This window comes from Balaenoptera ricei, chromosome 3 (assembly GCF_028023285.1).
Source record: "Balaenoptera ricei isolate mBalRic1 chromosome 3, mBalRic1.hap2, whole genome shotgun sequence".
In the NCBI taxonomy this organism is placed as follows: domain Eukaryota; kingdom Metazoa; phylum Chordata; class Mammalia; order Artiodactyla; family Balaenopteridae; genus Balaenoptera; species Balaenoptera ricei.
In genome coordinates this window covers 99,424,988-99,452,395 of record NC_082641.1, presented here as the reverse complement: position 1 = coordinate 99,452,395, position 27,408 = coordinate 99,424,988, and the positions used below count along the sequence as shown (strand labels likewise).

Sequence of the window (27,408 nt, the reverse complement as noted above, 5' to 3'; positions counted from 1 at the left end):
CCCTGTGAGCATCTCAGGCCTTACACTTCCACAGACCTCTTGCCCTGGGTCATCCAGAAGAAGCACGCCCATCACAGGCCTTCCCCCCCCTCTGCTCCCCCTCCTCAGGGTGAGGACATCATAAATTGCAGGCACCAGGGAGCAGGAATGCCCTCCTCAGCAAGCTTCTTTATATGCTCCCCAGGGGGAAAGTGGCCCAGGGCTGTGTTGGGACAGACTTGTGGGCAAGTGCCTGGTGATGCTGGGAGCAGGGTACACTGTGTTTCCTAAACACAGCAGCTTGGGACACCACAACCAGGGCCGCCCCCCCAATCCGACCTCTAGAGAAGAGGCAGTGAGGGCGCCCTAGAGTTTCAATTTCCCCTCCTTGACTAGTCTGTCGTTGAGCTGGCAGAGCTGGGCCAGGAAACCATCCTTGGGGCCGATCTCACGGTTCTGCCTGACGGTGCTCAGGGCAGACTTGACATCCATCTTCTGACTCACCATAAGATGCGCGATGATGAGAGTCGGGGAGCGGCTGTAACCCTCATGGCAGTGGACAAGCACTTGGCCGTTCTTCTGAGCCAGGGCCTGGTCGATGAAGTCCGCCGCCTTTTCAAAGTAGGCGCTGAGGAACTCCTGTGCGTCGTTGGCCTTGATGCCCAGGTATGTGATGCCAGAGTCCTTGTAGAAGTTGGCATTGGTATTGACGTGCATGAAGGACCTGCCCTCAGCCTCATTCAGGACGTGGGTGATGCCCAGTTTCTGTAGCCTGGGGATGTCTTGAGCCACAGACGCGTTGCCCACATAGATCCTGGGGGTGACCTCGTTGCAGGGCTGGCTCGGGAGGCTGTAGCAGCCTCTGCCTTCCGAGAGCAGGTCGTTGAGATCCTGCACCGAGAGCTCGAACGGGCCCGACAGGCAGCAGCCGGGCCCTGCCGGTTGACATTTTTCCAATGCTAGAAAACTATGACCACAGGGGAACTATGCTAGAAATCAATAAGAAAAACTAACTTAAAATATACAATTGTTTGGAAGTTAAATAATACGTTTCTATACTGGAGAAATTAGAAAAATTGTAAACTAAATGACAATGATAATGCAACATATCAACACTTGGGGTATTCAGTTAAAATTATGATTAGAGGAAAATGTATAGCCCTAAATGCATATGTTAGAAAATAATAAAGGAAAAAAAAATCACAATGATTTATGCTTTCATATAAAGAACTTGGTAAGGAAAGAGCAAATCAACCCCAAAAAAGTAGTACAGAAACAATTAACATAAGAAAAAAATACATAATTAAAAAATTAATTAATTAAAATTTTAATTTAATTAAATTAAAAAATTTGACAAAGCCAAAAATTGATTATTTGAAAACACTAATAAAGACGAAAAATTCAAAAGACTTAACAAGAAAAAAAAAACCCAACATGTTACCACCAATTTAACGCACCAAAAGAAGATTTTGCTGTAGGCTTTACAGATATAAAAAGTTAATAAATTAAAATTATGGAAAGTTTCATACCAATAGATTTAATAATTTAGATAAAATGACAAACTACATAAAAAACACAAATTACCAAATGAAAGTAAAAGAAATTAAAGATATGAATAGTTCCTTATCTATTAAAGAATTTGAATCCAGCATTAAAGTCATTCCCATGATGAAAACTCCAGGCTTAGATGAATATACTGGTGAATTCTTCAAAACATTTTAGGAATAAATTAAACCAATCTTATACTAACACTTCCAGAAAATACAAAGAGAGCACATTTACCAACTTTTTGATTAGGTCAACAAAAATCTTGATACCAAAACTTAAAAGCGATGCTATAAAAAACAAAATTTGCAGGCTAAGTTTTCTCATAAATATAATAAATGCAAAAATCTTAAACAAGATTTAGCAAAACAAATCCAAGAATATATAAGAAAGATAATATACCTCAAATGAGTATGGATTTTCCATGAAAGCAAGAGTGATTTAACATTCAAAAAAATCAATGCAATTTACCCTATTAATAGAAAATAAGTGAGAAAAATAATACCATCATCACATTAGACGCACTTGAGAGAATTCAACATCCATTCATGATAACAATTCTCAAAAAATTAGGAATAGAAAGGAACTTCAATAACTTAATGAAAACCATCTTGGAAAGATCCTACAATAAATATCTTAATGATGAATTATTGAAAACTTTCTATTGCAATCAGGAATGAGCCAATGATGCCTGTTATCACCACTCGTATTGAACAGTTTTCGAGTTCCTAAGCAGTGAGATGAGACAGTTGAAAGAAATAAAAGGCATAAAGATTGAAAAAAAAGGAAAAAGGAAATAAAACTTCCATTATTGGCAGATGGCATGTTTTTTCATGTAGAAAATACAAAAGGACCAAGAGCCAAATTATTAGAATTACTAGGTGAATTTACTAAAGTCACTAAATTTAAGGTTAGTTTACAAATATTAATTGCATTTCAACATATCTGTCTCAAATAAATAGAAAATTAAATTTAAAAAATGATACCATTTACAAAATCACCAAAAAACTTGAAACACTTAAGAAAAAAAAACAACTAAGAGGTATGCAAGACTGCTACTCTGCAAACAAGAAATATATTGACAGAAACTTTTAAAAGACCATAGATAGAGGGAAATCCAAGTTCATGGACTGGAAGACTCAAAAAATCATGTATAGATTTGTTGCAATACCAACTAAAATCTTAAAAGGTTTGTTCATGAATTCAACATACTTGTTGTAAAATGTGTATGGAAAGCCAAAGGGCCAAGAATATGCAATGAACTCTTGAGAACTATCAAAACTGAAGGACTTATACTATGAGATATTAAGACCTATTATAAATCCATGCTGATTAATTCAATGTAGTTTTTGCACAATATAAACCAATTGACCAATGGAATAGAATAGTCCAGAAACAGACTCACATAGATGTGGTCACCTAACTCATGTCAAAAGTAACATTTCAGTGCAGTGAGTTGTGGCCAGCTGGATATCTTTATGGGAGAAAGAGAAGAATCTTTGCCTTTACTGTATTCCACACATATATAAATCCTAGCCAGATTGTAGATTTAAAAGTGAAAGGTAAAACAATAAGACTTTTAGAAGAAAACATAGGAGAATATCTTTATGACCTTGGAGTAAAGAGCACTTTCTTGATTTCTTAAACAGGACACAAACGATATTTAAAAATAAATAAAATGTAATAAATTAGATGACACTACAATTAAAGTATTCTATTCATCAAATGTTATCAATAGCTCCGAAGAATACATACAGATAGTCAAGTGGCACATGAAAAGATGCTCAACATCACTAATTATTAGAGAAATGCAAATCAAAACTACAATGAGGTATGACCTCACACCGGTCAGAATGGCTATCATCAAAAAATCTACAAACAATAAATGCTGGAGAGGGTGTGGAGAAAATGGAACCCTCCAACACTATTGGTGGGAATGTAAATTGGTACAGCCACTATGAAGAACAGTATGGAGGTTCCTTAAAAAACTAAAAATAGAGCTACCATATGATCCAGCAATCCCACTCCTGGGCATATATCTGGAGAAAACCATAACTTGAAAAGATACATGCACCCTAATATTCATTGCAGCACTGTTTACAATAGCCAGGACATGGAAGCAACCTAAATGCCCATCAGTGCAGGAATGGATAAAGAAAATGTGGTGTATATATATATATATATACACACACACACACACACACACACACACACACACACAATGAAATATTACTCAGCCATAAAAAAGAATGAAATAATGCCATTTGCAGTGACATGGATGGACCTAGAGATTGTCATACTGAGTGAATTAAGTCAAAGACAAATATCATATATCGCTTTCATGTGGAGTCTAAAAAAATGGTACAAATGAACCTACTTACAAAACAGAAATAGAGTCACAGATGTAGAAAACAAACTTATGGTTACCAAGGGGGAAAGGGGGGACAGGAGGGATAAATTGGGAGATTGGGACTGACATATACACACTACTATATATAAAATAGATAACTAATAAGAACCTACTGTATAGCACAGGGAACTCTACTCAATACTCTGTGATGACCTATATAGGAATAGAATCTAAAAAATAGTGGGTGTATGTGTATGTATAACTGATTCACTTTGCTATACAGCAGAAACTAACACAGAACTGTAAATCAATTACACTCCAATAAAAATTAATTTAAAAAACAATAGGATATTGCTAAGATGTTAAGTATGACATGTCATATAATAAAATGTATTTGAATTTTTCTGAAAAAATGTTATAGAGTGAAAAGGCAACACAGAGTTAAGTATTTTTATTGTGTGTATGTATATACGGGTATGTATCTGACAAAATAACTCATTCAAAATATGCAAAGAATTCCTACAAATTAATAAGGAAAATACTATCAAACTAGTATAAGATATATAAAAAACTTGAGTAGGCAGTTCACAACAGAAAATGTCCAAGTAACATACACATATGAAACAGAACTCAAGTAAAGCGCAAGGAAATACACACTAAAATCACAATGAGTTAACTTCACACCCATCAGAACATCTAAAACAAAGAGTGAGACAAAGCTAGGTACAGGCAAGATTATAAAGCAACTAGAATTCTGACACTTTGCTGGTTGGAGTATAAACTGGTATAACCCATTTGGAAAGCTACTTGTCAGTGTCTAAAAGAGCTGGAGACATGCATGTTCTGTGATGCAGATATTATGCTCCTAAGTGCAATACATAACGCAAATGGAAATGCATTTTTCATATAACAAAAGAAATGTACAGGATAGATAAATCCCACAAATATACAATTTTAATACTGAGAGGGAAAAAAAGACAAAAGAGTACATCCTATATGATTCTATTTTTAAAATTTCAAAAACTTTAAAAACTAATATACAGTATTAGAATTTGGGATAATGGTTAACTTGGGGGTTTCAGGAGTCCTGGTAATGCTCTATGTCTTGATCTCGGTGCTGTTTACATGGGTGTGTTTATTTTATAAAATTCATTAAACCCCACCCAAATTATTTATACATTTTATAAGTAATCCTTCAATATATTTTACAGGGAGGAACTTTTATTTATGGGGCAGGGGGAGAGATAGAGAGGGAGAGAGAGGAGGTGGTGGCGGGGGCAATGGGGGCTGGGGGAGGAGATTAATAATTTCAGGTATACTTGCCTTTAAAGTCATTACACACTAGCTGAAATATTGGGAAAATTCTTATGCGGGTATTTGAAAGGCAGATGCAGTTTCTCCTTGCCAAGATGAGGCTGTCACATTTGAGCTAACTTTCAAAACTGTATTTTGTACTGAAAAGTTGACCAGTTTGCCAATTTTCCTAGTTTCTGGCAGTTAGAAAATTCTCAAAAGTTATTAGTTATTTTAAATTTTGGGGTTTTGTTTCTGCTTTGGTTTTATTTTGTTTGTTTTGTTTTGTTTTAATATCCGGATATGTTGGTATACAAAATCCTCAAAAATGATCAACTTACAAAACACACATGATTAATGATAGGTACATATTCAATCAAATTGTTTTTGACTCCTGAGAACTTGACTTCTAAAGTCAAGGACCAGTGGGTTGCACAACTGTACTCTACAGACTTTGAACAATAATTATTTTTCTTTTACTTGAAATACTGTAATGAAATAGCCATTCCTCTGAAAGATACAATATAAACTTCTATACAGAGAAACTAAAACTCATCCACCTTCATTTTCTACCTCATGACAGATTTTCCATTACAGGAAAAGCTGGAGCAAAACATCTAAACTTATTTATCTCCTCCCACTTTTTTCAGTGACAACATATATTATTTTCCCTTTGTCTCTCAACAAACACAAAGGACTGTTGAATTTACTGGAAAATAATTAAGATGAATAACATTAAAAAGATATAAGAACATCTCCAAGTTATTCCTTTTACTAATAAAAATTACGATTCACAGAGTCTCACTTCCCATAATTTTTACTGCTTACTATCACCTAGGAGGATCAAATCTAAAAGCTGATTATAGAAAATTATTTACAACCTTTGAAACCCTAAAGGAATCTTTCATGCAATTCTACCACCTCAGTACCTGACAAACCTCTCTGAATGCAAAAAAAGAATAGAAAATTAACAACAAAAAAACTGTCTTTAAAGCTAATCTGTCACTTGATTTGACATGAGATTATTCTCTCAAGTCCAGGAATCCATGTAAATTCCCTCCAGGCATCTCTAGGCAAAGTTCCTCTTCATTTTACAACTTCTAGGCAATAAGTACTGAGGCATACATCAATTCTATCATTAAAGGCTCTGCAAAGTAGTGCTATACTAAGGAGGGAAAAGCAACATGTTGGGGTTATGTGTGCTCTGTACTATGGAAGTTGCATGCTCATCCCAGCCCACTGATGATAATGTTCTGCCCTAGGAACGCCTGCAGTACTCGCCTGGGCCCACGTTACGGGGAGAAAAGCCCACAGATATTTCCTTTCCGAGGTCAATGTTGTGGCTGGGCCAGCCCTTGTGGTTCTTATGATGGTCACAGAGTGCCCTTTAGCAAAATACTATCAGGGAAATTTGAGGAACAAGATTTATTATCCACAAATCCTGAAGGGTACACAGCATGCCTGAAGACCACACAAGGGGGAGGTTGAGTAGGGGGAGAAAAGGTGCGGGGGGGGGGCAGGGAGAGTGAGAGAGAGAGAGAGAAAATGAACCTGGGGCTCTACATTTATTTGGGTCTAAGAGCAAGGTGTTTAGGACTTCTCTAGGTCACTCGTTATTGGCTGATTTGAAGCATAAGAGGAGGAATGAGCACACAGGAGCCTGGAGATGGGGTCACTCAAGCAGCCAGTTACCTATGTCACCCAGGGCTTTCTGAAAGGGGAACTTCATGGAGTGGGTGTTCTAGTTCTTTATCTGGTTGTCTTGCTAGTAGCTGTGTCATACAGTTGGTAATACGTTTATTCAAGCTGGAAGTCTTTTGAACTGGATGCCTTGGCAATCAAAACTTAGTGTCAGGCACTTCCACCACAGAGATGAAGCCCAAAGGAGATACTGCTTGTGTACCTTGATGAGTATATTTCAGGTATTTCTATTTCTTTACCCGTAAAGTGGATATAATAACTTAAATATTGGTATACTGCGGGGGAGGTAAGATTACATATGAAATAACTTAGCAAAAATGACTGCAATGTATCTTACACAATAGGTGAATATTCAGTGTTAGCTTTTATCCTCATAATAAACTATTCCAGTATTTAGCAGCTTAAAACAACAAACACTGATTATCTTACAATCTCTCATGAGGATTGCAGTCAAGCTGTCGGCCAGAGCTGTAGTCAACTCACAGCCTGATGGGGCTGGAGAATCTGCTTCTAACTAACTCACGTGGCTGTTAGCAGGCCTTGGTTCCAGGATGGCTCCTGGACTAGGCCTGCTGTTGAACACAGAACATTCCATAAAGTTTTCACATGACAGATTGCTTCTCCCAGAGTGAGAGATCCAACAGAGTGAGAGAACCATCAAGACGGAGGCTGCAGGGTCTGATACACATGATCTCCTAAGGGACATATTATCACTTTCGCAGAATGCTAACAGTCACGCAGCAGAATCCTCATGTGCAATGAAGGAGGAGACTGCATGAGAAAGTGAATATCAGGAGGTGAGGATCATTGGAGGCCATTTTAGAAGCTGACTCATACAAACAATAATTGTTTATATTATACCTCATAGTTATTTATACTATTTAATGAGCATCTTAGTGTTGTGTTTTTAAATGTATTAATTCATTTAATTTTCACTCTAACCCTATTAGATAGTATTGTAATTTCATTTTTCAAGTAAGATAAAAGAAAATTTTAAAGGTATATTATAGCTAATAAGTGGTAGAACATTATGAAATGTAACAATCATCTAGCTAGTGTTTCACAATGATATAAGTTAAAAAAGCAAATTTTTCAAAAGTGATAAAGGATTTCAGAAATGGTAGGCCTGCCTTGTGTAATTAACTCTGATTAAAAGTATGATATTTTGCTAGTAACATAAGATTCAGCCACCATTTCAGCTATTACTTCAGCCAAAGAAATTATACTATGCATGAACTATTTTTTAAATATCTATGTATTGTGGAATACTTTTATGGATAGTATTTATAAATATTATATTTAAACATATTTATCTCTCACAATTAATATTTTATGTCTTTCCTCTGTCCCCTGAATTGAGAAATACTTGTATCCCTGTCCTCATTTTTATTCTTTTAAGTTTTCATTTTTTTAAATATATAAACCTATCCAATTACATAACATTCTTCCATTTCCTAATTACATATTATCACTATTTCAATGGTGTATAAAGAGCAGTAGTATTCTTCAGGGAAAATATCCAAACTCAGTTTTTATCTGTGTACAGAAAGAAAATAATTACCAGATATTAGACATTGTAAAAACCTCTATAATTCAAAGTCCTGAGTTTTATCTTATAATTCTACTGTTTTCTTTCGTGCAGCTAAAACCAAATTATTCTTCCCTAATTCACCAAAGAATTTTTAATACCAAAATAATTTTGAAAACGAATTCCTATTAAAATTTCTTTCTGAGTTTATACCACTAAGATGAGACACACAGGAATCCATAGAGCCTGTGAAAGAGGTAGGAATAAAGAGGAAATTAAGAAATTGGGTATCACAAGCTAATCACCACAACCTACCATTGCTCATATTGCTTTGCTACTGCTTTTATTTCATGTCATTTTTTTTTCATTTTTTTCCCTTTCAGAACTGAAGAACTTCTCTTTAAAGAATACATAAAATTTAAGTAACAACACTTGTATTTAAGTAACATTATTCTTTCCACATCTTGCTCACTCCAACTAAAACTATCAGAATTCATCCATATCTTTTAATATAAAGATTAGAAATTGCTCTGTCTCCTACTACTCTACATTAAAGTTAAATGTGAAGAAAACTAGGAGCACAGCCCAAAGAAAGCTGATCCAAGTTATAAAGCAGAACATATTTATCCAACTATGTTGCAAATACACGTGTCAATTATGAACATCAGTGTGCGTTTCCTAATTTTTTACATCATCTAAACTTCCCAGGACTAATTAAAACCACACTTATGAAGGGTTCTAAAACTTGAAGGGTTTTTGTTTTTAAAATGAGCTTGGAGTAAATATCTTAAGTCTTGGAGTGCATCAAATGTAGACAGTAAAGCTACTACAATCTAGACTGAAATAGACTGCCTCTGATATATTCCTGGTATACCAAAATTCCTCTCAGTGTCTCTTACTCTGCTATCTGTTACTTTGAAAGTAACATATCAGGATTATCCCCATCAGATTGTTCAAGATGGAAGCTATTAGAGTTTAGTCACCCTATTTCACTCATCAACTTTAAAGCATAAGGCCTAAATAAAAACCCAAAGTACCTCTGTGAACTCCCCCAAGATAACGGATCTTAAAACACACATCATTTAAATTTCTATGAAAGAGTTTCTTGAGTATAAGTTGAGTTAGCTGAGGAATAGTTCTTGGCCTTCTTTGGAAAAATACCTAAGAGTAAATAATAAAATTCATTGCCCAGATTTGAAATATTTCATAAAACCCTGAGTGGAAGTGTGAAATGGACAATTCTTCTGGAAGACAATTTGTCAATATCAAGGACCTTAAAATTTTACATCTACACCTCACCTAGTTTTAGAAATTGGTATAAAAATATGACTAACACTAATTCTACATAGTTTATTTTTATAATAATAACTAAAATAATCCATAAATTATGTTTCCATATGTTGGAATATTTTTGGTCATTAAAATTATGTTTCATCAATTAATATTTAATAACTTATTAAAATATTCATGAAAAGGGGATAAAAAGTTCATAAACAGTATATTTATGAACAGTAAGTTCATAAACAGTAAATTCTGTTTTAAAATATTAGTGGTATTTTGTGTATACACACACACATATATATTTATAAACATTAGTAAATGATAAAATATTTTGTCCAGATTTGAAATATTTTGTAAAACATTGAGTGGAAATGTGAAATGGACTAATCATCTGGAAGACAATTTGTCAATAATATGAAGGACCTTAAAATTTTATATCCACATCTCACCTAGTTTTAGAAATGTATGTATATATTATGTACATATATATTAGGTATGAACATATGTATGTATGTATACATTTCTTTCTCTCTCTCTCTCTCTCACACACACACACACACACACACACACACACACACACACACACACATACACACACACTGCTCATTCCATCACCCTAATGTTAGTAATTTGAGATTAGGGAATCATGTAACCCCAAATCTCAAATGGAAACAGCTGTATCCATTCTACTTAAAGGTCTTCACTACATTTTATAGTCAAATTGCAAGCAGCCAAACTGGGAAACAAATACAAATATTCTTAATCTCTAACATTTTTGTTTAATATACTTGGATACGAAAGCCAAATTAATTATGAGAAATGAATGCTCCCATTTTCTCAGCTTGAGGTCCATTTTAAATATAGATATCTAGCCACACATAACTGGGTAAGTTCAAGGTTGGCCTAGCTACTTTTGTTACAGTAATTCAACAAAGGATAAATGTTGGAGTACCATGGAAACAAGGATATATTTAATTCTATATCCTGATCAAACCAATTTTGAATCACTTGTTATGCTGACAAATTTCCTTCAGACATATGGAATTAACTTAATAGATTTTCAAATATCATTTGCCCTATAAATCCATTAGTCATTTCACAGAGGTTTAAACAGCAAAATTAGTAAACATTCCTTGGCGTCATTTATATAGAATCTGATTTGGAAAAACTGGTCCTACCTCGTCCATCTTGTAGTGATAAATTTCTAGTAAAGAAAATTTCCAGTAAAATTCATTTATAACAATGGCTTATAACGAAAAATGGCAGTCCTAGGAAAAAAGTTCCTGAAGAATGTGATTTCTGTAACTACAGAGCTACTTCTATGATATTTAACAATGCAACCTTTCATTACTTTTCTCTACCTAACCATTCTAAACTGAGTTAAAAGTGAGAATATCCATCATTAAACTTTCTTGGAACTAGTGTCATTGACCTTGACCACACGTACAGTTGAAATCCTGAACTATGTGGATAATAGGGACATTAAGGTGAAATAAATGTCTTCCTTTTCAGTTCTTTGGTTAACCTCTAGATGTCTAACAACATGGCAGCTGTTGATCCAAACAGAATTTCAGAACAAATCTTGCCCTTTAGCCACTTGACAGCAGAAAGTAATTAGACACAAACTAGGTATAACTGTCCCTTACCTCAGTGAAAAAGAGAGAGAGGAAGATTAAGATGGAGTTAGAAGTGAGGTGGCTCTCTAACTATCATAAATAACCACATTTATAAAGATAACGTATCAGGTTACTATTAACTGCAGTGATTCAATGTCTTATATAACTCAATACTTTGTCAAAAACTTTAAATAGATTATGAAAAATTTTCAATTTCCCAAAAGACAATAAGCCACAAGTATGTTATTTACAAAGGTATTGCTCCATTAAATAATCACTATAAATGATGACTGAATCTCCAGTGCATTCAATACAAGCCTATTTGAACCTCAATGTATAGAAATCTATTAGGAAAAACACTCTGCAAGCTATTCATCATGTGTAAGCACATTTCTCTTTAGGAAGTACATTAAAAATTTAATCTTGGACAACCAGAAATGGTCTTTCTCCACCTCCCTAACCCAGTCAACACCTGAGGCAAATCAGAATGGCTGCTAAGCAATGTGGCTCACATTTTTAGGGTAATTTAAAGAGGTCATTTACCTGCACACAGTCCAGAGGTGAGGAGTAGAATGAATACTTTGGCTGGATAGATGAAGAGGAGAAAGAGCTGATAAGACAGTTTGAAAGAGATGAGACTGCTGCTACAGTGGAAGAGTTTAAACAGCACAGAAGAGATGAACCATTCTTCTCCATTCCTTCTCTTGCTCTCTTTATCATAAGTTGGCCACACACATACAGTAGATTCCGATGGACGATTTTAGATTCATCTATGTTTGAAACATGATATCTATAGTATTATAATATTACAAAACTTTTCTGCAGTTTACCCAGAGATAAATTATATTAAATATTTGATATATGTCATTCAGTACTGTTTCTATTAATGTACAGAATGTGTATCTAATGGTTCACAGGTTTGGAATCATGTCCTATATACAATTTTGTATTCACTGTGAGAAATAATGAGCATTTTCCTATGGGATAGTCTCCTAATTTTAATTTGTGTACAGTATTCTATAATATTTCTTTACTGGGCATTTAGGTCATTCCCCACTTGCACTATTAAAACATTACCGAACATTCTTTTGTGAACTAATTTTATTCTGTTTCTATTTTATTTATTTTACTTATTCTAGCTTTATTCTTATATTATAAGAAAGAAATAATGAGTCAATATATTTTAAAATTGTTTATATATTAGTGTTTTTCAATCCTGGCTGCACATTGAAATTATTTTGAGGAGCTTTCAAAAAATATTGGCAGAGTTTCTCTTGCTTTTTAAAGTTCCCCAGGTGATTCAGGTGTGCAGTCAAAGCAGAGGCTGTGATGTATATTACCAAACTGACATCCTTAATCTTAATACTAATTCACATTCCTCCAGCATTATAAACAATTGTCCACTCTGTCCAACACTGTATTGTCCTTATTTGAATCTTTGTCAAATGGGTGACAATGGTTTCTCATTATCATCTTAATTTGCATTTTTGATTTCTAGTGAGAGTGAACATTTTTCAAATATACTCCCCATTTATAATTTTTTTTTATGAATTGGCTTTTAATATTTTCTGCCCATTTGTTCAATTGCAATATTCAAGTTTTATTATTATAAATAATCATCCATGAGAATTAAATAATTATTTTGCCCAATAGAGCAAATTTGTCATTTAGCTTTTAATTTTGTTGATGTAGTAGATTATATAAAGATGTAAAATCACTAATCTATTTTTATAGTTTTCTATTATTCTTATCCTCATTTAAACTAAATGTCAAATGATATCACTACACTTCTTAAAACTAAGATAAAACCACGCATTGAATTCATTTTCTTAGTCACCTCAGGCTCCAGTTTCCACTGAATTAGTTCAATTTAATGATCATCTTACCATCTCACTCGGGCTACTGTTGTTCTGAACTATATTTACCCAGACCAAGTACCCAGCCTCTTTCTTCAATTTATTACAAATTATTCACACATGGTAATTTTGTGTACAAATTTGGGGAAAACCATGGGACAAAATTCAATGTTAGATGTTCCTCTTCTTAAAACACTCTTGGCTTTTTGATGGATTACAACTCCTACCCGGATCTAACTCTTCGCTCTCCTCTAATCCACAGATCTTTTTCTACAAACACCAAATTAATATTAATGCAGAATGGCTTAAATACTTCTTTTGTTGTCTTAGACCTGACTAAGTCCTACAACTTTGTTTTGGTCAGAGTGGACTACCTAATGTAACAAACACTTCCCAAATCTCAGTGGCTTAAGGCAACAGGTTTTTTTAGCTATGATCAGTACTATGGTAGATGTAAAATGGAGGCTAAGTTCAATTGTTTGGGAACCCTGAATTCTTCCATCTTGTGTTTCTACTATCTTCTTTGCTTTCAAACCGCAGCGGTCAAAAGAGAGAAAGAGAGCTTATGAAAGGCATAAATGCTCTTAACTGCTTTGGTCTTAAAATAACATACATCACTGACACACATATTCAATTAACAGGAAATAGTGATATGGCCCTGTCTAGATACAGTGGGGCCTGGATATGCGGTCTAAGTGTGCTCAAGTAAAAGAAGAGACATGAACATTGGTGGACAGTAGCAAATCTCACAGGCATATTAAAGCATTTTCCTAAATAAGTAGGGTTTCCTCTAGAAATAAATTCTCATCTCAGATGTTAAGAAAACTAATTGTTTGTATGCTGCATTGAAAGACATTCAACACTCTGAGATCAGAAAAATATTCAACAATATTTTATCTATTTACTTCATGATTTCATTATCTGTATTTAAATACTTATACTCCTGGAATATATTTTGGAGTGCAATATGGATCAAACTTTATTCCAAAATGCTCACCAATTAACCAATGCTATTTAATGGTTAATATTAACACTTGACATGCTATCTTTATCATACAGAGAGAGAGAGAGTTTCTTAGATATCACTTCTATTTCTATATCTATATCTATATTACCCCTGGACAAACTATAGTTGACTCTTGAACAGTGTGGGAGTTAATCCGAGTATAATTTATCAAAAGCCCTCCATAATTAGGGTTCCTCTGCATCTGTGGATTCAACCAACTACTGACAGTGTAGTATTGCAGTATTTCCTCTTGAAAAGTATATGTTTATAAAGTGGACCCATGCAGTTCAAACCCACATAGTTCAAGGGTCTACTGTACAATTGTTATTACTGTAGCTTTATAATTTAATATATACCATTAAAACAACCCTTTATCATACTCATAAAATTTTCCCTCCTCTGCTTATTTTTCATGTATAGTTTATATAGATCAAATTTTCTGTCTGGAGTCATATTCCTTCTGCCTGAAGAACTTCTTTTAATATTTCTTGTAGCATAGATCAGCTGGTTATAAATTCTCTCCACTTTTATATGTTTGGCCTTTATTCTCCTTCATTTTTTAATGCATTTGCTTTTGTTATTTTGGGGGGATGATTTTGTTGTTTTCTTATTTTAGTTGAAATTGTGATTGAAGATATTTATAGATTCACTTGCAGTTATAATAAGTAATACAGAGAGAACCATTGTACACAATGCCCAGTTTCCCCCAATGGTAACATTTTACAAACTATAGTATAGTATCACACCAGGATATTGACATGAATACAATGCACTGATCTTATTCAGATTGCCTCAGTTTTACTTGTACTCATTTGGGTGTGTGTGAGTGTATGTGTGTATTAAGGTCTATACAATTTTATCAGTTGTGTAGGTTTGTGGATTTCTTTTCCATTTTTGAGAAGTATTTTTTCTGGATATAACTGACTTCAAAAAAAAAAAAATCTCTTTAAAGATGTCACTCCTGGCTTGTCTGGTTTCTGATTAGAAGTCAGCTAGTACTCTTATATTTTTCCTCCGTGTATAGTGTGTCTTTCTTTCTCTGTCTGCCTTGAAGTTATCCTTAATGTTTGATTTTCAACACTTTGAACGTGACATGTAGAGGTGTGTGTATATGTGTATGTGTATATGTGTGTGTGTAGGTGTATGTGTGTGTTTATAGAGAAGGATCAAATCCAGCCCATGGACTTTGGAAAGGAATAGAAATTCCTAAGTAGATTTAAGTTGCTCAGAGGAATAGAAAACATCAAAATTTCCCCTGTGAGAAGACTGTCATTCTTTGACCAAATTGCAAATGGGGGCTGTAATAGAGGAAGTCGTATATTTTGTGACTGGGGATTTATTGCACTTCATTCTGCTTTACTTCACCTTCATCACTATCACATACATATTCTTTGGGGATTTCCTTTCACCTGATCAGGACTACCTTCACCATAAGAGGTCCACCCTGGAGATATTATAAATTTCCTTCTTGTCTTGAGAGACTAAGCAACAGCCTATAAGTAACGACGTTTTTACATTCTTTCTCGTTGACATTCCACAATTGTACAGAGAGTACAATTATAGGCTGACGAGTGCATTATGTTGTGATTAATGTTTACCTGAACAAACTGATACTTGTCACTTTCATCAAATATCCACAGTTGCATTCTAAAGCAGTTCATAATGACTATGAACCAAAGAAATACAAAAACATTCTAGTATAAGTATTGCTAGGTCTATAGTCAAAGAAAAATAAAACTTAGCAGTATCTGACACAAGTGACAATTTCAAGAGAATCATAATGAAGCCCTAAATCCTAATCCACCCACACTCTCATAGAGATTACAGGAGATACCGTTACATATAACATTCCTTTTGAGGGAATAGTGATCCAATATCTGCACCTACACTTACATGAAAGAGAACCACTGAGCCCTAACATTCATTCACTCATTCAACAAATATTTATTGATGTGTTCATCAATGTATTTATGAGTTAGGTATTGAGTGAGATGATTCTTAATAGGCACTGGACTGCAGAGCCAAGTGTGTACTCTCAATTGATTGTAGATCTACTAAGAAGTTTTCATAAAATTATGAAGCAAATACATAAGTATGTACATTTTAATGACTCTGTTTCTCTGCTCTTCTAGTCCAGAGCAACAACACAACCCAGTTGTTCTAACTCCCAGTATTTCCCTTCTAAAAAAATAGACAATCTTTCTTCACCATTTCCTCCCATCTGATCAACACATATATAGCGATCCCTACACTGCAGTGGCCCAGTAGGCAGGATGGTGGAAGAGTGCCCATATCTTTCTTTTTGATGTCTGCTTTAGTGTATGTTCTGTGGCTACGTATTTGCTGACAAGGGTGTAAGAGGTACACAGATGAGCCAAGATGAGAACCACAAAACTGCTGCCTTGGGAAGAGCTTGATGTTATAGAACAAATTCAAATGAAGCATTTTAGACCCACCACATTGCATACAATTTCAAATGTTCTTAAGAACTTGAGTTTACAAACCAGGAAAAAAAACTGTTCTCCAAGGACCCACACACATTGTAAATGGAAGAAGCTAACTAGAGAAGTACTCGCAAATTTACCTTTTTGTCAGCAATGCCTAAGAAGCAGTTTCCATAGACATACCTACTGGGGACACATCTAATTTTTAGGGCCCTTTCTTTGAATCGTCTTCCTCCTCAGGAAGTCTATGCAGAAAGGAATTAAAATAGCATAATGGAAAATGCCTTAGTTGTAATTTTGCAACAAATAGTGCAAATCACATTTGATTAATATATTATTTTTAAAACTCTTTTACATATATCATTGTCTCGGTTAATTATTACAATAATCCTGTGAAGAATTATCAACTTTCTTTTTAGTTATGAGAAATGAGCTCAGATTAGTGCAGCAATTTGACCAAGTTTACATGGTTAATAAATAGATAAAAAAGATTTAAACTCATGTCTAATTTACAACCAAACCTCTGAGTTCTTTGTACCACATGAAACTGGATAGGCTTTATGCCATTATTTGTAAACAGTAACAGCAAAAAAAAAAATCTAACTCTAAATAATTATTTATATTGTTCATCCATATAAAGCACAGTTCAGCAAATTTTAAGAAATACTCAGATTAGAAGGAAAGATTTAGTTGGTTCATCAAAATGTGAGATTAAGGAAACTGTGGTCTGGAGGAATGACCTGAGAAAAGGGGCTGTCATAGGCTAAATAATGACTCCCAAAGATACCAAGTTCCTAATCTCTGGAACCTGAGGTTGTTAATTTATTACAGCACCAGAGACTCTGCAGATATAACTAAGTTAAGGATCTTGATATATGGAGATTATTTTGCATTATCTGGATGAGCCATAAATGCAATTACAAGTGTTCTTATAAATGAGAGGCAGGGATATTTGAATAGAGAGGAGAAGGCAATCTGACAAGAGCAGGGAAGGATTTGAAGATGTTATACTGCTGACTTTAAAGATTGAGGAAGGGGCCATGAGCCAAGGAATACAGCCTTAGAATCTAGAAAAGTTAAGGAAACTATACAGGAAGAGTTATTTAGGTGCAAAGCCAGGTGAAGAATCCATGCTATATTTTCAGTCATGTAACCTCCTTGAGCACTGTATTAATCTCATTAGTTTGTATTCAATTGTGCCTCAGATAAGTTATATAAAGATGAAATAGTATTAATATAATCACATATAAATATAATTAATGGACATAATTACCTAAAGGATAATTGTATTTTAAAATAATTATATAAAATGGTAATAAGGCATAAGAAAATAAATCTTCCAAATAAATATCAACATAATATCTTTTATATAATATACAAAAATTATTCTTGGATTTTTACAAGTTCTTTTATTCATTCATTGTGGCAGAAGCAACTCACTGTCCAAAAATACATATTGCTTCCCATTCTTTAGTGTAGAGTTGTTAGCAGGGAAATAGCTGCCCAGCAAGGGACTGTATTTCTCAGTTGCCCTTACAGTCAAGTGTGTCCTTGTGACTGAGTTCTAACTAATGGAATATAAGAGGAAGGTATCACTTCCAGGCCCAGCTCATTAAAAACATGGCATATTCTCCTCCATGCTTTTCTCCTTCTCCCAGCAGGATGGATGATCATCAGTAGTTCTGGATACCTTCAGTGAGAGATGGTGGAGCTACAAGTTAGAGGGAGCCCGAGTCCATAAATTGTCACTAATTGATAGTTATACATGTTTTCAAGTACATGAGCAAGAAGGAATTTTATTTTGAGCCATTATATATATTTGTTATGATTTGTTTGTTAAAGTTGTTATTCTTACCCTAACAATACACTCACCACTTATTTATTTATTCAACAAATATTGAGTAAATACTATGGACCACATATGCCTCTGGATCTTGAAGACAAGTCAATAAACAAAGGCTTTTCCCTCATGGAGCTTATATCTACTGTCAGAAAAACAAACAAGTGGGTCAATCAATAATTTCAGGTAAAGACTACAAAAAATTATAGTGGGATATAGGTACAGAGAAAAATGTAGTATATTTAAACAGGATGGTCAGGAAAGTTTCTCCGGAGGTGACAATTAAATAAGAGCTGAAATAAATGACAGAGAGAGCATATGAATATTGTCAAAAGGGTATTTCAGTAGGAGGGAAGCAGTAAGGCAAAGGCCCTGAGGTAGGAATGAGCTTGGTGTGCTCACACAACATCAGTGAAACCAATATGGTGGAGTTCCAGGAGTAAGAGAGAAAATTAGATCACCAAAAGAAAGATCGTGTAGGATCTAGTGGGATTCTCATCCCAAGTGTATTTGGAAGCAGGAAGTCAAGAGGGAAAGGAAGAAAGTGATATAAAATACTATACGTTGTAAACACCTCACTCTGGCTACACTGTGGAGAATACCCTGTGGGATTAAGAGTTTAGGTAGGAAACAAATGAAACAGCACACACAAAAGTAACAATGGATTAATCTGTGATAGCACATATTCAGATTGTGAGTGTAGAAAAAAATGAGAAATTGAAGAGGTGAGGTATAAAAGAAAGATATAAATAAAGGATGATTTCAAGGTTTTTGCCTACAGTAACTGGATATTATGGTGGTGCCATTTCAGAGATGGGGAAAACTATTGGAAGAGAATGTTTGGGGAAAGAAATCAATAGTTTGATTTTGGATTTGTTAATATTGTCATGCCAGTTAAAGATCTGTCAGTTGTAGATCTCCAGTGAGCAGCTGGATATTTTAATCTGGCATTCAAGGGACAGATGAGAGCTGGAAATACTAATTTTAGAGTCATCAGCATGAGAGCTATGGGTTTTAACTAAGGACATAGCATCCCTTGGGGACTTTGGAAAATTTGTGGAGGAGTTTTAGGCCCTCTCACAATTTAGAAGGTGCTTCTAAAATTTAGCAGGTGGGGTCAAAATTGCCAGACTTTTAAATGTCATGTAAGTAGAAAACCTGTTTATAATTATTTGTTCCTAGATCCTAACTACTGATATAATTACATAAACACAAAAGTATATCATATGATTTGTATGATTCTACTATATAAACTCACACATATACAGTCAACTAATATTTGATAATGGAGGCAAGGATATAGAATGGGGAAAAGACAATCTCTTTAATAAATGGTGCTGGGAAAACTGGTTATTTATGTTCAAAAGAATGAAACTGGAGGTCTATATTACACCACTCACAAAATTAATTCAAAATGGATTAGAGACTTAAATTTAAGACCTAGAGGATCTCGTAGAAGAAAACATAAGGAAAAAACTCCTTGACACTTGGCTTGACAAGAATTTTATGGATATGACACCCAAACCACAAGCAACAAAAGCAAAAACAAACAAGTGGGAATACATCAGACTAAAAGTCTTCTTCACAGCAAAGCAAGCAATTAACAAAATGAAAAGGCAACATAGGGAATATGTTGAAAATATTTGTAAACCACATGTCTAATAAGGTGTTAATATCCAAAATATATAAAGAATTCATACAATTCAACAGCAACAAAAACAAACAATTTGATTTAAAAAATGGGTGGAATACTGAAATACACATTTTTTTCAAAGAAGATACTCAAATAGCCAACAGGTACATGGAAAGGTATTCAGCATCACTAATCATCAGGGAAATGCAAATCAAAACCACAATAAGATATCACCACACACCTGTGAGAATAGCTATTATCAAAAGGGTAAGAGATAAGGGCTGAAGAGAATGTGGAGAAACAGAACCCTGTATACAATCGGTGGTAATATAAATTAGTGCAGCCACTATGGAAAACAGTATGGAGGTCCCTCAAAATATTAAAAACAAAACTATCATATGATCCTGCAATGCCACTTTTGGATATATATCTGAAGAAAATGAAATCCCACTATCTCAAAGAAACATCTGAACTCCTATGTTCATTTCAGCATTATTTACAAAAACAAAGAAATAGAAACAACCCAAGTGGCCATCGATGATGAACAGATAAAGAAAATGTGGTGTATATACAATGGAATATTATTCAACCATAAAAAAGGAAATCCTGCCTTTTGTGACAACATGGGTGAATCTGTCATGCTAAGTGAAATAAGCGAGACAAAGACAGTTACTGTATGAACTCACTTATATGTGAAACCAAAAAAAAATCCCACAACAACAACAACCTAATAGGAATAGAGAATAGACTGGTGGTTGCCTGGGGGTCAGAGGGAGGGGGAGAGTGAAGGTGGTCACAGGGTACAAACTTCCAGTTATGTCCTGGGGTTGTAATGTTCAGCATGGTGACTGTATTTAACAATACTATATTGTATCGTATATTTGAGAGTTGCTAAAAGTAGATTTGAAAAGTTCTCACCACACACCAAAAAAATGTAATGATGTGAGGTGACGGATGTGTTAACTAACCCTATTGTGACAAGCATTTTGCAAGATAGATAAAGTCACTACATTGTACATCTTAAAAAGAACGTGTAATTTTATGACTAATTATTTTTATGCTTGGTTACTTATACAGAGTTCATATTTGAAAGAGAAAACATGTAATTGATTGGGACAACAGGTTAACTGTGGAAACCCACGTATTTGGAGCCTACCCAGCAGGTAATTGGGACACTGGTGTGGACTTCACCCTGTGGTAGTCAACACAACAAGGCCCCATTAGAGCTGTGGTCACCTTCCAAGCCAGTGATAAGTACAGCCTCTTTAAACCTGTAAGTCACAGCCTGAACATCACCAACTTACCCAAATTTCAGGGTAGCCAATTACCCAAATTGTAGGTCACGATCCTTCAAATAAACAAACAGCCTCAGTAGCATAATTCAGTAAACACAAATGTAGAAAATGACAGGAAATTACACTAGTAATATTGGGTTGTTTTACATAATTTGCAAACTTACTGAGTGCCTCATGGGAGTAAACCCCAAAAAAGGAGAGCCCTGATCTTCTAATGGCCAGGCTGCAACCTCCTGGGGAGGAGTGCCAAACCCTCCTTTCTGCTCTGAAGCAGGATTTCAAGCATGTTTAGACTCTGATGAAGCATCAGTCATTCCGTTTAACAAAGAGGAAAGCCTGGTCACAAACCCAGAGCATATAATGATTTTAAGAGTAGATGACTAGGCAAAAGAATGATGGTAAATGACAATAAATGAGAGTTAAAAAGTTGAGATTTGGACTTCCCTGGTGGTGCCATAGTTAAGAATCCACCTGACAATGCAGGGGACACAGGTTTGATCCCTGGTCTGGGAGGATCCCACACGCCGCGGAGCAACTAAGCCCGTACACCACAACTACTGAGCCTGTGTGCCTAGAGCCTGTGCTCTGCAACAAGAGAAGCCACCACAGTGAGAAGCCCACTCACCACAACTAGAGAAAGCCCGTGTGCAACAACGAAGACCCAATGCAGCCAAAAATAAATTAAAAAAAAAAAAAAATTTGAGAATTGACTAACCCAGGAACAAGGCTGGGTTGTTTATACTATTACAAAGACTGCCCCCTAAATTGAAGAGAGGTACTGATCTGTTAAGGATTAAAGAAATATCTTTTCTCTATGTCTTTTTTCCCCCCCAGACAATCATTTCCTGCCCAGATTAACTCAACAACCTCCTACTATTCTTGCCTCCAGTCCTGTCCTGCTGTAATATATTCTCCACACTTCAGACAGTGAACTTTCTGAAATGTAAATCAGATCACATCTTTCCACTGCTTTAAAATTCATAATTGGCTCCCTGTAGCCTAGAGGATCAACTCTACACTTTTTTATTGTGTCTCAGTTTGAAACAAGTATCTGGGTACAATTTGGTTTTTTGGAGGTAAGCCCAAGATGCACAAATGATGGAATGAAAAAAGTGAGACAGGGAATGGAGAAAATTCTATAAAGGATGTGTTAACAAGTAGGTTAGCTCTGAAGGTACCTGGGGCTCAGTTCCACCGCAGACTCTCTGTGTGTGGACCACATCTTAAAACTGTATAGGGACTGGGGCATTTAGTCATTGTCTAACCCCCCCCCCCCCATTTGCTGAGAGTGCTCCAAGACACAGTAACACCCTTCCCAATCTGTACTGCTTGAAAGGGAGCCATCTTCCCTGGCCATATAGACAAAGATCTCAGGCACAAAAGAGAGAAGCAGATACTTCTGTGATGGAAAGGCATCAGTGTTCCAGACACTGTCTCATCCTTCAGCTGCAGGTGAACTCAGGAAGGCTGAGGGAAGATGGGTGGGGCATTCATGAGTTTGCTTCACACGGCATAGCAGACCCTTGTGGTTTGGCATGGAACTCAGCAAACTTATCTCCGCCTATTTGATCCTATAATTCACCCACACCAAACTGCCTGCAGTTTCTTGAATGGACTACACCTTTCCAAAATTCCAAATCCCCAATTGTACAATCTGCTTCTCTTCTCTCTGTGCCCACTGCAGCTGGTTCATATTTTATGAGGGTGCTTATCTAGCGTTATGCAACAATAACAATTTACATACTGAGTCTATCACAGAGAGTGGCATAGAAGGAGCACTCATATGTTTGTTGAATAAAGACAAAAAGAACAGAACAATCCCTTGGATGGTGGTGAGATTGCTGACAGAACAAATAAACACACTTAGCCTGCTGGGATCACGTAGAATAATCCCATCTGCAAGGGAGGCAGAGAAAGTACTTTGCCAGTGTATTGAAACACAGTGTTCCAATACTTCTGGACAACACTGTGACAGGTAGACAAACTAAATCCTTAAATATGGCTAAGAGAAACACGGGTGAAGAAACTGAGCTCAAGTTTGGGGTCTGCCCTGAGTCTGAGGTTCTTAGAAGGACCCAAATGATACGTTGCTTTTATTTTATGTCTAAGAGATATTGCTAAATACCTACCAAACTGGATGTATTCTCCACCAGTAGATTTGGAGAGAGCTCCAGGGAGCCCCACTGCTCCTGCTACTTGGCAAAGTTTTCACTTCTGCCTCCATAAACATACAATGGATTTTTCCCCCCTAATTCAATTGAGAGACTCAAATGTTCAGATTCATTGAAATGCTACAGAGACAGGATGTTGTGTGAGATTTATAGGGTGGCTCATGAACCTATTAACCTTGCTTCTAAATCTAGGAAGCAGAGTTTCTTTGAGCTCATCTGAGTCTTATAATTGGCCTGATCTCTTTAGGCTGGTGCTAGGTCTTGGCAGGATACTCATCTGGGCACCAATAGTTGTCACAGGACTCTTCTATTTCCCTGGGACCTATTCAGAAGGCATGCTGTAAATTTGTAGCAATAAGATATACCGATACTGGAGTTTTGTGAGGGTAAAGACAGATTTTAGAATTGATGTATCTTAAATACACCTTTAGCAGAAGTGAAAGCAAGCTGCCAAAGCCAGTCTTTGTAGCCAATAAACTGGAATTTCTTTTTTTAATTTTCTATTTGGAACTAAAACATCCTTTTGCCACATAGGCAGCAGTGTGTTCACAAGTTGGTGATTTGGGGTCAGGGTCCTAAGCTATGCATTGGAGGGTGTATCCAAGGTTTCTTTGAGCAAACAGAAGAACAGCACCTGTACTTTTTTTTGCAATGGTACATATGAAACAAGAGCTGCCTAATGATTCTGTGAAACACTTTGCTGAAAATAAACTCCCTATACTAAGTGCTCAAAAGCAAAACATAGCCAATGAAGGTGACAAGGACATCTATAGATGACACTGAAGAACCAGGCCAAGATCTTCACACAAAATTAAATTTTTTGTTCAGAGACAGCCTAGCTCAGATAGAACACGATAAAAAAATGAACACAAATGATTGCTTTTCCAGCTATGGAATATTTGGGAGTTATAGTACAGAAGCCCAACAGAGAAAATTGTTTTACCAATATGCCTCTTAACAGTCAAGGGAATGTTAATCCTCCTCATTTATAGAGTCTCATAAATACATATGACCGAAAAGAACAGAATGTGTTAATGACTAAACTCTGACTCATTTCTCTCACTCTGTACATGGAGTCTATTGCCAAAATCTATCACTTCTTAAATGCCTCTTATAATTATAACTTTCCTATTTACTATCTATGTGGTTTACAGCACACATACACAATGTCCGTGGGGTCACAACAGCACCGGGATACCATTTCACAGATTAATAAAACTGGCCGTCAGCAGCATTAGGAAACTGGTTCAACGTGACTCAGATAGTAAAAGGTATAATCTCAGTTTCTCATCTGGAAGGTTGCCTTTAAGGCACCATCTAACTCTAAAATGCTATGGTTTGATAATTCCACACCCTCCTTTTCTTCATCAGTCTGCCACTGTCTCAGCATTAGACTTGACCATTTCTCACCTAGACCACTACAATTTCCCCTTTATCTGCCAGCAGTAACTTCAGAGAGCAAATCCTTCTTCTTCATTTTGGCCTCCTACAGTGTCACACTCTACTCTAGACATGAAAATAACTCTCTTGGCTCTTGTGTTCATAGCCAAGATGCTCAGCCTATTTTCTCAAGTCTCCCAACAAAGACTGAATTGTATGTCTGATGCCACGTCATTTGGGCCTGGCCACTTCTCCACAGTTTATCATGGGTTCATTCACAGCTTGCCCTCTTCCTGATCTCCCACCCTGAGGTTCCACAAAGCTGTCTTATGTGCAAACATACGCATTTTATTTCACTCCACCTAGCTGCCTACAGCTTCCTCTGCTTCTGTTTTCATTTAAACAATTTTTAAAGTTCCCCTCAAAAAAGCAGTTTTCCCAGCTCCCAACTTGGCGTGGTCTAGTCCTGTGTGAAAATGGAAATGGCACATTAACACTATCTGCTGCAGACAGCAAACTCCTGCAGGGCAACGACAAAGCTTAATTATCCGTACTTTGTAGAAAACAGAAAATTAGCACTCAATATGTGTTAAATAAAGGAAAACAAACACTTTTATTTTTGTTGCCATTTGATATTTTTATGGGTCATGTTTTGAAATCATTTTGCTCAAAATACAAACTGGAACAAATTTCGGGAGGCTTTTACAACAGTTACCTTAAAAATCATCCCCACCCCCAGAAAATGAAGCCTCTGGATATTTGACTTTGATGACTTGACATTTAAGGGAAATTTATGGAAAGTCACGTTATTTTTAACATGTTCATATATGTTCTTTCCATTTTGCACTGTGGGTCTGTGTGTCACAAAGTACAAAGAATCTTCCAAAGTAAAAGTAAAGGTACACGATTTTTATTTTTTTGCCACCATTGTATCCCTGGCACCTCATTGACTTAGAATAAGCCCACAATGAATATTAAATTGAACTTTAATAAAAAAATGCATTTTTTATTTCTAAGTCATGAGCAGGATATGAGTTTTAATTGTATAATTTCAACTCTGTGCATGATACATTTCACAGGGAGGGAGGGCGGCTGCTAATTTAAAGGTGTTTGGTCCAGGCAACTAGGTTCAGTCCTGCCTAAGAGTTCATGAACCTCCTGGAAACAGAATTGAAGGCCCTAGTGATTAAAAACTATATCCAGGTCACACAAAAGATTCCCCAGTTGTCTTAGGTACACGCTTCTGATTCATTTCTCATTTCCAATAAGCTTCAAAAGACAAAAATCTTCCATAACAATATCCTTCATGGCTATGTTTTCTTTTCTAATCCCATGGCCATTAGCTTAACCCAAGCCCCTAGCTTTTCACAGAAGATTCACTGTAGCAGACATCACACAGACTTTCCTGATTCTCAGATTTTGCAATTCTGGTACAGTATTCCCTGTAACATAACACATCTTTTTTAAACAAGCATATTCTATCACACTTCCCAAAATTATTGTGTTCCTTGATTTTCCTGTTTATCAACACAGACCCTCGCTATCTGACATTTAATACTTTCTGTAACCCAGCTTAAGAAATCTGGCACCATTCTTGACTTCTCCCTTTCTGTTGCCAACTCCCCTCCTAAATTAAGCTCTAACCTATCACCAAGTCCTATCTGTTTTACTCTCATGTCCAAGATACCAGCACCTCTCTCTCAGACTACAGCAAGCCTGTATAGGTAGTAGCTTGATGATGACGGTGATGATGATGAGTGATCCACCCAATTTACTGTATACACAAGAACCAGAACAATCTTATAAAAAATAGGTCATATTTGATGATCTTGCTTAAAAGCCTCCAAAGAAGTTCTATTAATTACCTAAGAACAAAATCCAAATTCTCTACTCTGCTCTTCAATGTCCAGCATTAGCTGGGTCCTGTCTATCTGTCTAATTCATCCTGAGCCACTTGCCCCCTTCCTTACTTGGCTTCAGGCTTTAACTTTCTGTTAGTTTTTAGAACCCATCAATCTCTTTCTGTGTTATCTGTTCTCTCCTCACCCCCTCACCTACTTGGCTCCTTTTCAACTTTTAGATCTTGGCTTGAAGGTCAACTCCTTGGAGATATTTTCCCTTACTCCCCCACCTAAAAAATCCTCCCATCTCCAATATTCACTGTTGTAGCATCTTGCTCATATTGTCTTCATCACATTAGTAGCATTACTACTACCATTACTTACCACAAACTTGCTTCTTATATGTATTTGCTTACTTGTTTGTTTGCTGCACTCAACTAGAATGTAAGTCATACAAGGGCAGTATATCACATCTGTCTTGTCTACCACTGACTCACCAGAACTGGATAGAGCCTAGTGCATGGTGTGCATGCCATCATTATTTGTGGAACATTCTATCAGTGGTTTTAATTTTACTCAACTAATTATTTGTCTCTACTCCCAGATTCTTGCTCTCCACTGTGTTCACAACAATTGCCTCGTCTTTGCA

The 27,408-nt window shown here is 35.9% G+C and overlaps 1 protein-coding gene across 1 annotated transcript in view; it reads right to left on the bottom strand.

Annotated features, from left to right (window-relative positions):
- Positions 1-345: 345 nt before the first annotated feature.
- LOC132363375 (dual specificity protein phosphatase 3-like) overlaps positions 346-27,408 on the bottom strand; it is a 38,943-nt gene continuing 11,880 nt past the window's right edge. Inside the window, exon 2 of the mRNA XM_059919090.1 lies at positions 346-914. Within this exon, the coding sequence (XP_059775073.1) occupies positions 346-914 (569 nt within the window). The remainder of the gene's footprint in view (positions 915-27,408) is intronic.